Here is a 12107-nt window from a genome sequence, read left to right on the forward strand (position 1 = left end):
CCAAGTCTGATTATATGTATTTCCACTTGGATATTGCAAACATTTCTCTCTCTTTCTTTTAATAAAGTATTATCACGTACTAGAACATTCTAGTTCACCAGTACTAGAACATTCTACACAGCAAAAATCCCTTCATTACTCAACATTAACTTCAGGCCAAATAATTTTTTGATACTTTACTTTGCAGAGAGGGCAGGCTTATGCAGCTACTGGCAGACCTGATGAATGTGGAGAAAATTGCTTCCCATGCTACCAATGTCAAATGTTAATCCAGCAGGTACCTGGTACTTGACAGGAACTTTATTTTAAAAAGCTGTGGCCACGGTAGCCCAGGCAGCAGGGCCAGCAGCTTTTCCTTCATTGCCTTGAGTTGCTCTGCATCCAGCAGAAACTCAGTTGTCACCTTTCTGCAATCTTTACCCTGGATTCAGCTGGGATGGAGCTGGATCCCACAGGCACTAAGACCACTGTGTTAACCCAGTCACAACAGCCAGCTCCCAAAACCCCTATGCATTTAAAGGCAATGTGTCTCAGACAAGACTGAGAGGTGTGCAGGGAGCCATCCTTGCCCTTCCCCAAATACCCAACACTAGGAACTCGGTTCATGGCTTAGATCAAGACAGGCAGTGACAAGAAAAGTAGTCTTTTATTTCAATTAATATTTCTTGGCATTAGGCAGATATTAAATAACACTGGAATGCACAAGACTATTAACATATCGACAGCAAAAGGGAGGAGGTGTAGCCAAGTTGAGAACAGCAGTGCCAGTCACGTCACCTCGGGGCACTCAAAAGCCATTTAACGTAGCAACCACCAGAAAGTAGGACTCCACTGAGAAATACAAAATGAGGATGAACTCCTTTCAGGTCTTTTGTTAATACAGTAATACCGGAATGACTGACAGTAAAAATGAACAAATATTTGCATTCAGGAATTAAACAGAGTGAAATATCCACAAACTGCTAGTCATGCATTTCTTTTGGAACAGCAATTTGCTAATGCATAAATATCACAAAAAAACAATCTCCAAGATCTGAATAAATCACAGACGACTAGAAGAAACAAAGCTTGAATTCTATTTTATGCCTTAAATAGATGACCTAAATATTTAAAATTTTACTTCACCATATATATATAATTTATATATATATTAAAAGAAAGTAAAGACCATTAGATAAGTGCAAGCAATTTTCCTCAAAAAGAAAATTGGAACCATGCCCAGGAAAGCTGCTTTTTTTTTTTCTTTTTTTTTTTTTTTAACTTTCCACTCCATTCAGTCCACTTTTTTTTTTTTTTTTCTTTTTTTTCCCCCAACATAGTAATTTCTGAAGCAAAATAAATTATCTACCATCTGCTATTTTGGGTAAAAGTCCTACCTAGCATCTTCTCGGGAACTACGGGAACATCACCTTTCTCACGGACTAAGTGAAGTGGTATCTTGCCAGCCATTGAACTCTCTCGTAGCTGCATGTAAACAAACCTTCCGAATAATGTTTCAAATGTGCAGAGTGAATGGTAACGTTACGGGGAAGCAGAACCGCAGCTGCCGCAGGAGAACTGCACTGGTGTTAGTGGGGGAGCGAGGGCTGGTTCGCTCGGACACACGCGCACACACACGATCTGGCAACGGGGTCGTATCCGCGAAGTGTGGAGGGATGGTTGAGAAGGCATCCGTTTGCGAGCGAAGCTTGAAGGACACAAGCCGAGGTTCTCTGAGCACACTGTCCGCTTTCATCAGAATTGGCTCGCGCTACTGGGGTCGCACTGTAACAACCGCACGATGGAGGGGTCGCTCTTGGCACCTTTGATGAACTCTTCCAGCGACAGTTTACCTGACAGAGAGGACAACCAAAATGGAAATAATTTTTTAAGGAGTCAGTTGTTCCTGTCATCATTGCTGTAGCAGAGAATCCCTCCTCACCGAGGCAACGTAACATCTATTTAATCTATCGCAAAGGCATCGAGGGGAATTTAGCACAATGCACAGCAGCTAAATCCTACTCAAGCCTTTAAGCCCAAATGCATTTTTCTTCTGCAAAACAATCCAGCATAATAATTGCTATTTCTTTGTTTAAAAAGACAGTCCCAAATCTAAAAACAACTGTTCCAATAACATTTGGCAGCTTTTTGCTCAGAACCAGACTATATGAATAACATGACACATGAACACAAGGTATGGTACCTGAACACATGTATGCTTTGGAATGATGCTGTTATTATAAACACTTGAAACCTAAATATTCCAAATATCCCCACTTTGTCCTCTTGTTTCTTGTGACACGTGGGGCTCAGCAGTCATGGCTTCTCTGGCATCTACAAGGTTGGATTGGGGTTTGAGCAACCTGATCTAGTTCAAGATGTCCCTGCTCATTGCAGGGGTGTTGGGCTACATGACCTTCAAAGGCCCCTTTCAACCCAAATTATTCCATGATTCCATGACTTGCTGTGCCCTACTGGGTGTACAGGAATAGGATGGTTTTGGTTTTTTCTTTTTTTACAAGCAAAGTCAGCCCTGGGGCACACCTACTGCTATGTGTTGCTCCTGAGCATTTCTGTTTTATACATCTTTAATTTAGGCCAGAGGAATTGACTTGGATAGACCTTGTAACAATCTGAGGTGCTGAAAATTGATCTCTGAAGGAGCAACCACCCCAGCATCCCCTGGCACCAACAGTCCCATGGAATGTCATGGTACAGCAAGGAGGAAATATTCTATCTGGTCCTCCAGACCTCATGGTGGGGTGACCCAGCCCCCCGGCAGGTAGCTAGCACCAATACTCCCCTGCTCCAGCATTCATGGCAGAAATAGGATGTGACAATATCAATGAACAAAGAAATTTTCCCTATGAAAACGAGGCAACAAGCAACCTGCTGCACCCCAGACACTAGATTGATTACTAGACATGTCTAGATTACTGGACATGTCTAGTAATCTCCCATCTAGCTTGTGTACTCACCTACCCTACCCTCACACAACACGCCAGGGCTATCCTTACCCGCCCCAAACTGCTATGCTCGAGACAGGAGCCACACACAAACATCCTGCACTTGGGAGCTGCCTGCTCCCACTTTTGGCCACATGCACCCAAAGAGAGAGAGGTACCAGCTCATTGTGCCAGTTTGCACCAGCCCCAGGAGAGATGGAAGAGGAATGACCCTGGTGGCCAGCACTGAAAACAGGTTGAACAGGGACGAACTCCTCTCCCAAGTAACAAGCAATAGGGCAAGAGAAAATGGCCTCAAGTTGCACCAAGGAAGGTTTAGATTGGATATTAGGAAAAATTTCTTCCCCAAAAGGGTTGTCAAGCATTGGAACAGACTGCCCAGGGCATTTAAAAGATGTGTAGATGTGGCACTTAGGGACATAGCTCTATGATTCCATGAATGAGCAAGCCTTCCTCTTAGAGAAATTACAGAAGCTCAAAAACCCATGGCACACTAATTTCTGGCTTTTAAGCTAATGTTCCCAAACTAAGTGTTTTTAACAAAAGCAGAGGTCCCCTAATTATCAGGATATTTACTGGTTTGCCCTTTGCCCTGTATTACTTAAAAGCAAAGCCCAACTCAAAATCTATTTGCAATGCCCAACAGTCAGATGGGAAAGAAACATTTTCAGCCACCAGACACACATGTGCAGATGTTATTCCTTGGCACTGCATGGATTGCAGGGCTGATATTTTACTGGGAATAGGATGATTTTATTTCAGCAACAAAGTGCAACAGATGGAGGATGCATGGATATGGCAGATTTTGGGACCACTACTCTGTTACACATCTGCACGCATTGCTACTTTCTGCAGACCAAAAATATTTTAATAATGTTATTTTAGGGCCCTCCACATGTTAAGCCAGGGGATGAAGTGCTAGTTTTGATTAAGTCAAAGGTAAAATACTTGAGGACTTCAGCAAGGCCAGGAATTTGCCCTGGGGACTGCAGTAGCAGACACCAAAATGCAGTCATAAAATCCTCTTAAATCAGACCCTTTATGTACATAAAATTTTTTCAAGTCTCCATATCTCAGTGCTACAATCAAGTCTTTGCTCTCACTGAGCACATCAATGGGACACAGTTCCTGACTGATGTGGGCAGTTGCCACCTCAGCCTCTGACAGGGTAATTCCCAGGCAAAAACTCCACCTCAGCTGGGAATAAAGGAAACATGTCATCAGGCTGATGAAAAAAGGAAATTGATCATTTTTTGCTTGTATTCTTCAAACCCAAGGAAATGAGCCAGCACAGGTGGAGGGGTTATGATGTGTGCATTGTCAGATAATTGATCAAGGAGCTCCACAACCTGGCTTGGGAGCTGCTACAACTCCCTGATGCTCATAGTGCAACAGAGGTGTGTGACCATGTGTTTATACATGCCATAAACACACACAGAAAATAAGTGTTATGGATCTGGGGAATTTTTGCTTTCAGGTGCCCTGCCACATTCAGGACTCATGATATTGATGACAAACCCAGAAGTGCAACCCTATCAAGGACAGTGGGAACAAAACCTTGTGCCAAGTTTGTGCTATGTCCAGAGAAAATAACCCAAAGACATGGGGATTTCAGAGGAGCCTTTGCAGAAGGGGATTAACCCCTGAAATGCCAGGGAAGGACTGCTCCCCTATCAGCCCCTCAGCAGGAGAATTCACCCTCTGTTCACTGCTCAGTTATTCAACCTATTTATTATGGACCAGAGATACTCAACAAGGTGAGGCAGAGGCCAGAGGCACCAGTGGGGACATTCCTACCCTTTCTCCCCTCTCCCAAAATTCTGCCATCTACCACGGCTGGGCTAGAAAACTTCTATTTCCAGAGCTTAGGAAGGGGTGCCAGTGGCAATCCTACCGTCATTGTTTGTGTCCATCTGTCTGAAGATCTTGTCTGTTCGCTTCTCGGGAGTAGATTCATCCTCTGGCATTTTCATTACTGATGAAACCATTTTGTAAATTGCCTGAGTATTAAAAAAAAGTTAAAAAAAAGAGATATAAGAAAAACATAACCCAAATGATAAAGCATGGGACAGAGGAAAAGAATTTAAGCCTGTAGCAACAAAAAAAGGACAGCTGACCCTGGCAGGCAGCTGCAGGACTTTATAAACCAAAATGAATGGGAATTTCTGACTGCAGCTTTTTCTTTTTTTTTCTTTCCTGTATTCATTTGTGCTTCAAAAGAAGAGCTGGGTCAGTTTAACTGAAAGCCAGAGTCTAGATTAATGTATGAGCAGGACTGAGCTGAAATAGAGGAGACAATGGTGCAGTAGGGCTAAGCCAGCACCTCTTTGTCTGCCTCTCACCCTCCACCTAGTTGTATGTATGCATGTGGGGTGCTACATGGATTATGGTGAATATGAATACACAGCAATAGGGGTAGTTTGCCTTTGGGGATGGATAAGGAAACGCTTCTTCTGACTTACAAGAACATGAATAATGAGAAGACCTCTTTAGAGTGTCTGCAGTCCTAGACTTTCACCTAAATTCTCCCACCCAGCCATGAGGACCAGTGTCAGGGCACTGGCTGATGCATGACTCCCTTGCACTGCACAGGACACAAATCTCAGCTGCACAGTGGGTGACAAGCAGCCACTGCTGAGGCCAAACCCCTGCAAGCATGTGGGGTAGGGGCACAGGGGACTGCGCTGCCTGCCCCCACTACAGCCTGTGGTATACAGGTCCTCTGCCTTTGGGACACAAAGGCATGCTACAGCCTTTCATCCAGAGTTCATATTCCACATTTGAAGATTCAAAGCTTTAACTCTTAGATTAATCAGGTCAACAGAATTTGCATTTAGGGTTTTTGATCCTGTGAACATCACACTAAGAAACCCCCAGAATTCTGGCTGCAGGCCAGCTGCACAAGTGCCCTCTTCATATCTCAGGCCTTTCCTCATCTGCATCTTGTAGGTCCCATCATGGGTCCTACAAAACCATGGGCTCAGGAGCCTTCCTGGGGCAGGAGTGACCCAGCTCAGCACATCCCTCATCTCCAGCTGCCTTATGGTGAAGAGGTTACATCACCACAAAGAAGATGTCCAATAGAGATAATGCTCACCTGCACTATTTCTAGCATTTCCCCACGGCTGATGTACCCGTTGCCATCCAGGTCGTACATACTGAATGCCCACTTCAGCTTCTGCTCCAGCTTGCCCCGGGAGGTGACGCTCAGGGCGATGATGAATTCCCTGAAGTCGATCGTCCCGTCGCCGTTAGTGTCAAAGGTGCGGAAGACGTGCTCCGCAAACTTCGACGCGTCGCCGTAGGGAAAAAAATTTGCGTATATTTTTTTAAACTCTTCTACAGTCAAATGGCCCGTGGGGCAATCTTTTAGGAAGCCCTTGTACCACTCCTGCAGCTCGTGGTCTGTGAACTCGGTGTTCTCACGCAGGTCCTGGAGCACCTCGGGGCGCAGCTTGCTGTTCTGCTTCCCCATCCTCTTCTGGGTCTGGGTTCAGCAGCTGCAAAGCAAGAGAAAATCTGCCTGAGCTCCAGCCACACTAGGCAGAGGGGGCTGGGGAGAGGTAGAACCCTGCTAGAAACAGAGAGTCCCCCTGGGGCAAGGGGGAAAGAGGAGAAAAAGGATGCTATAAATCACCAGGAAAAGACCTCATTTAATTTGGCTTCCTTTCCTCTCCTCTAGGCTCTCTCAGTGACTAATATGCTGTGGAGGGGAAGATAGTTCAGGAGGAAGTATTTCGGAAATATTCGTTCTTATTATTAATCCTTATTATGTGGCAAATAATAAAGCTCAGTATTTTAGTTCTGTGCTGCAGTCCCACTCCTCCATCACACGGCTTGCAATGCCCAGCTCTGGATTCCTACACAGGCTGATCTGCTGCCATGACTGAGTGGGAGCGGGCAGGGACAGCAGCAGTGATGAAAAGACAAATCCATCTATTCAAAAGTGACATTAAATGCAGCTGAACAAGAAGCAAGAAGAGCAGGTAGCTCCATGCCTGTCATGTTTGCATTGTCCAGATGCTCTTTGAAACCCTTTGGCTTATCCAGATTTTCCTCCTTCCCTGCATCCCTTGTCCCACAGCAGTGGGAGCTTGGTCCTGTATGGTGGGGCTTGGTTGGTGCTCCTTGTGGCACCTGAGGGTCACAGGAGGGTGCAGCAAGGGTAAGCTCAGCACAGCCCATGCTCAACAGCAGCACCCCAAAAGGCTTCTCCCTTTTTTTCTTAGCCATGAAGGCAGCATGAGCAGATGGATCACTGCTACAGCAGCACCAGCACAAGGGATTTCATCCTTTCCAGCCCTCCCAGAGAATTAGAGAATAAGGCTTTTTAAAGCAAAATGTTTGGCAAAGCAATTCTTTTCAAGTTTACTTGGGTTTATACTTTTAGAGAAGCTTATTCAGTAGGTTCAATATTCCTTCACCAGGGCCAAAGCACATTTAAATCCAGGATTTCATCAGGATATCAGGAGAGGGCTGGGTCTCTCCTCTCTCTTGACAATGCCTGTGTTGTGCCACACAAGGTGAGACTGCCCGGCATTTCTTTCAGCAAAATGAAAGATGGTCAATCTGCACTTGTGCAACAACAGGAAATAAACAAAACCTCGATAATTTCTTACTTTTATGCCTTGCATTATTTCATGGCTACCTAGCAATATCAAACTGTGCTGCTGAGCTAGAGGTTGAGTTGCGTGTCCTTCCTCATATTCAAGAAGTTTATTCACAAGTGTGCACAAACTCCTGTGACTGGTTTGCATAAATGATGTTTCTCTGCACAGACTGTTGTGCCTGTTGGGTTTGCTCAGAGCCAATGCAGAAGACAGGTTAGTAATAGGCCAACACTGCAGACTACCTGGAAACTGCAAGAGCTGAGCTGCAAAGCATGCAGAAACCAGGAAAAACAGGGGCTAAGCACTTCCCAGAGAGTAAAAATTCCAAGCATGCATAAGAACCCAAAAAAATTTAAAATGCTAAAGGTCAGCAAAAAATAAGCTGCTCTACAGCAGAATGTAAGCTTGTTTTATTTGTATTCCATTTAGTCTGTGCACTGCCTCAGCAATGTAAAAAATCCACATCCTGCTCTGTGGCTTAATGCTCAGAGACAAACAGCTGCTCGTTAGTTCTGTGCATTAACGGACAACTGTGTTATCATTAGCACTTCTGTTTTCCAGAAAAGCTGCCAATACTTCAACTCCAAAGCTTTATTTTTGTCCATTATATTGCAGAGTTTTCTCCACATACCTGACATGCCTCTGCTTGCTCCCAACGTGCAGGGATGTTACAGCTCCTGGTCGCTGCCAGCATCACCCTAGGAGAGCATCAGGCTGCCCTCCAGTTAAACCACTAACTCTCAGCCACTGCCACTGCCTTTCCATCTTCCAATCTTCTCTGCCCCAGATAGTCATCCTTGCAGTGCCGAGGGCAGAAAACACAATATTCCAGTCTGCTGAAGTCAAATTGCAGAAAAGAGCAGCTTGGAGCAAATAATGGATCAGATGTGATCCATTTTTTTAAAGAGCAGAAATTGTAGAAGTATGTTCCTCTCCTTGAGTGAGGAGGTGTCTGCAGTTTCCAGCCTTCAGTGAGCCCCTCCACTTCATGATTCCCAGATGCTTTGTAACAAGTAGTGTCTGGAAAAGCAGTCCCTGCCTTACCAACCAGTGCCTCAGAATTCCCTGGGAGAGGGGCAGGAGGAACAGCAGAGCCCACTTGACACATAAGCAGAAATTGCCTCAGCTTTGTTGACTCTCAGGGTTAAGGACTGCAAAACTTTCAACTGGTAGTTAAAAGTGGTTTGAAAAGGTTTAATATAATTTCTCCCTATTGCTGTAGTATCTTTATCATTCCTGTTCCCTTGAAAAATAGACACCCCTAGACAACAGAGGTAGGGTAATCATTCTAGATTAATAGAATAAATAAATAAATCTAGAACTAGATTTCACTATTTCTCCTAGTGGTAGATACATCTTGTTATTTGAAGAGATGCTCATTAAATATCAGCTTCAAAAGCTTTATATTCAAGCAAACTTTGCATTCAAAAAATTACAGGCCCTTTCAACCCTTCCTCCTCTTTCACATCACTTTATATCAGAAGATGTGCAATGCTCTGAACACAACCTTTTTTTGCATATGAGCTTTCTGAAAGGCTTCATAACATGTTCAGCCCAAATGCAATCCTGCAGTTGTAACCAATTTCATGTGAATAATTAAATAACCAACATTAACATTAATTTATTAAAGCCCATCTAAAAAAACCAGCTTTGATTTAAATTGTGTTGCAGGTAGCTCCTTCAAAATGAAATGCCTAAATATCTCATTAATCATGACAGCAACCCCTGCTGCTGGCATCCAACTGACATTTCATTCGATTGCTATAAAATGCTTTCATCAAATCACTTTCCAGAGGCTCAGCAGCTGATTTAGCCACAAGACCACTCAGAGGATGGCTGCTAATGGAAATCACAGGGAGCAGGGCTGGGATGCTCTGGTCAGTCCTGTGATTAGGGCTGTGTTTTGTTGCTGTTTTTTAACGAGCCTTTACCAGCTAAATCGCTTTTTGCAGTGGGTGTAGAAAGCAGTGCAGAAGAGACATCCTTGCACCCAATATTGCCCTGGGCAGTTAGCAGACCTAACTCCAGTATGGCTTGCCTTTCCCTCAATTCCCATCACACCAGGGTGAAATCCAGGGAGGAGATATCACATACACTGCAGCAAGGTCTGTCCCTGCTTTCCTTGATGAGCAAAAGCCCTCAGAGCATCTGGCACTATCACAGCAGTAAGAAAAACAATCCAAGGAATGCCCTTGAGGTGATCAGACAAGGAGCATCTTGGTTGTCTAAATGCAGAGCTGAGGCCTTAGCAAGTCAATCACTGCTCGTGAAAGAGACCCCGGGCCGTGTAAGGCTTAAACAGGGGGAAATGCAGATGAACTTTTGTTCCAGTTTCATACCAAAATTTTTGTTAAAATTATGTGGTGCCTGTTCTAATTCTAATTAATTCTAGCCGGGCTCAAAACCAAGCTGCCAGAGAACTCCCACCTGAATGTAACCTCTGTCCTTCTAGGCTTACAAAAAATCAGCAATAATCTCATAGCAAAAGCCCAATAATGAGCAAAAAGGTCTTTTACTGAGGCAAAGACACACACTGGTGTCCTGGTTTCAGCTGGGGCAGTGTTCATTTTCTTCCTAGTAGCTGGCACAGGGCTGTGTTTTGGATTTGAGAATGAAAATAATGTTGATAGCACGCTGAAGTTTTAGTTGTTGCTGAGCTGGGCTCACCCCAAGTCAAAGACTTTCTCAGTTTCCTGTGCTCTGCCAGTGAGAAGGTGCTCAAGAAATATGGAGGGACCACAGCCAGGACAGGTGCCCTGAAGTGAACAAGGGGATATCACTCCATGCTGTCATGGTCAGAATATAACTTGGGGGGATTGTCAGGGCAGAGGGCTGATCACTGCTCAGGGATGCACTGGGCACTGGGCAGCAGCTGATGAGCAATTGTACTGTGCATCCCTTGTTTCTCTTGGATGTTACCCCTCTCTCTGTTTTTATTATCTCCCTTTTCACTACAATTGTTATCATGATTACTATAATAATATTTTCTTTTATTTCAGTTATTAAGCTGTTCTGATCTCAACCCACAGATTTACCTTTCCTCCCCCCCCCCCAGTTCTCATCCTCGTCCCACTGCGGGCTGGGGTTAAACCACAAGATTGGGTCGTACAGCACTGGGTGAGTAACTGTAGCAAAGTCTGAAACAGCTAATGTAGCAATTCTGTGTTTTTACCGACAGATGGACTGGCTGTCAGTTTCCCCACACTAAAGTACTTGAAATACTTGTGACAAAGCTCCGTGCATCCCACTTTCACAAGAGCCCTCTGTCAACCACCAGTCACAGCCGGTAGAAGTGTGTTTTGACCATGTAACCCAGAAAGCCAGAGACCAAACCAGCTTTTTACTGCAAAGCTTGTGAAAGCAAAACTGCCTTGAAATGAGCTCATCATGGGATCCTCTCAGTGAATCAGTTACGGCTGCAAAAGGAGGAATAACTCCTTAGAGAAGTATTTCCCTGTGCAAACCCCCTTGGATACTAATTTAGTGCTAATAAAAAGAGGAAAATTGATGAAATGCCTGTCTATAGGACAGAGGTGCTTTCCAGCTGAGAAAGACAGTGCACAGAGAAACAGAACAAATACTCTTCATATTATCTGAGCTATCTGCTTTGCAGGGGGGAAGTGTAGCATCATTTCTCTTGCGGTGCTCACTTATAAAGCAGAGTAAGTGTGTCAAATCTGTTATAGTCATGAAGCTGCTCCATGACTGCAGGAGCCCAAAGAAAATGAACAGCATAAGCCAGGCAGCAAACATTGCTCTGGATTGGTCTGAAATGCAAGAACCATTTAAACAGGGGTGGAATATTTTTTTATTAAAATACCTAAAGCATCAGACTTGTCACTGAGGCTCTATCTTTAAAAGTTTGATCCTTGCATTAAAAAACCAAAAACAAAACAAAAAACCAACAACAAAAAACTCCCAAACAAATAAGCAAACAAAACCCCAAACAAAAGCCCCACAAACAAACAACAAAACAAACCAACCACACAACACACCACAAAAAAACTCCGCACAGGCAGTCCAAAGGCAAGCCCGAGGCACTGAAGATGTGTGCTGGCACCGTTCAGGAGCACACCCTTGAGAGTACATTTCCTGCATGGGCTGCAGCAGCTCTCACCAGCTCAGCCACACACAGAGGTGCTCAGGAAGCCTCCAGCTCCTGTGGCCAAGCTCTAAGAGGGAGATGGGCTCCCACACACCCCAGCTAGTGATGGTAGGTAAAAAATGATCGTGCAGCAACAGGCTGCAAAACAGGATTATAACAACATCCTCTGGACCGTGCTTTGCCGAGGGCTGCTCAGGGGCTCTGATCTGAGCTGGGGATGGGGGGAAATGCGCAGTTCCATGGGCTGGGACAGATCATGAACTCCAGAGTGAAGAGCAGATTTTGTTACATGTTTTAATGTCAGTATCCTAAGCAACCAGCGTTGCAACAGACAAGGCACAGGATATACAAACACGTTGCTATAGATATCTGGTCCTGCCTGGTAAACTCGTATGAACTTCTTTCCTGCCCTGCGGCAAAAGCTGACACCCACATACCAGCCACTGC

At 44.6% G+C, this 12107-nt stretch overlaps 1 protein-coding gene across 4 annotated transcripts in view; it reads right to left on the reverse strand.

Annotated features, from left to right (window-relative positions):
* Window positions 1-627: 627 nt before the first annotated feature.
* HPCAL1 (hippocalcin like 1) overlaps window positions 628-12107 on the reverse strand; it is a 255292-nt gene continuing 243812 nt past the window's right edge. For all 4 annotated transcript variants that reach the window (XM_058019621.1, XM_058019623.1, XM_058019619.1 and 1 more), the window contains 3 exons: window positions 6043-6445; window positions 4840-4945; window positions 628-1832 (listed from right to left, as the gene is read on the reverse strand). In XM_058019621.1, the coding sequence (XP_057875604.1) occupies window positions 1735-1832; window positions 4840-4945; window positions 6043-6420 (582 nt within the window). In that variant the 5' untranslated portion in view covers window positions 6421-6445 and the 3' untranslated portion in view covers window positions 628-1734. The remainder of the gene's footprint in view (window positions 1833-4839; window positions 4946-6042; window positions 6446-12107) is intronic.

Source organism: Melospiza georgiana, chromosome 3, assembly GCF_028018845.1.
Source record: "Melospiza georgiana isolate bMelGeo1 chromosome 3, bMelGeo1.pri, whole genome shotgun sequence".
Lineage (NCBI taxonomy): Eukaryota > Metazoa > Chordata > Aves > Passeriformes > Passerellidae > Melospiza > Melospiza georgiana.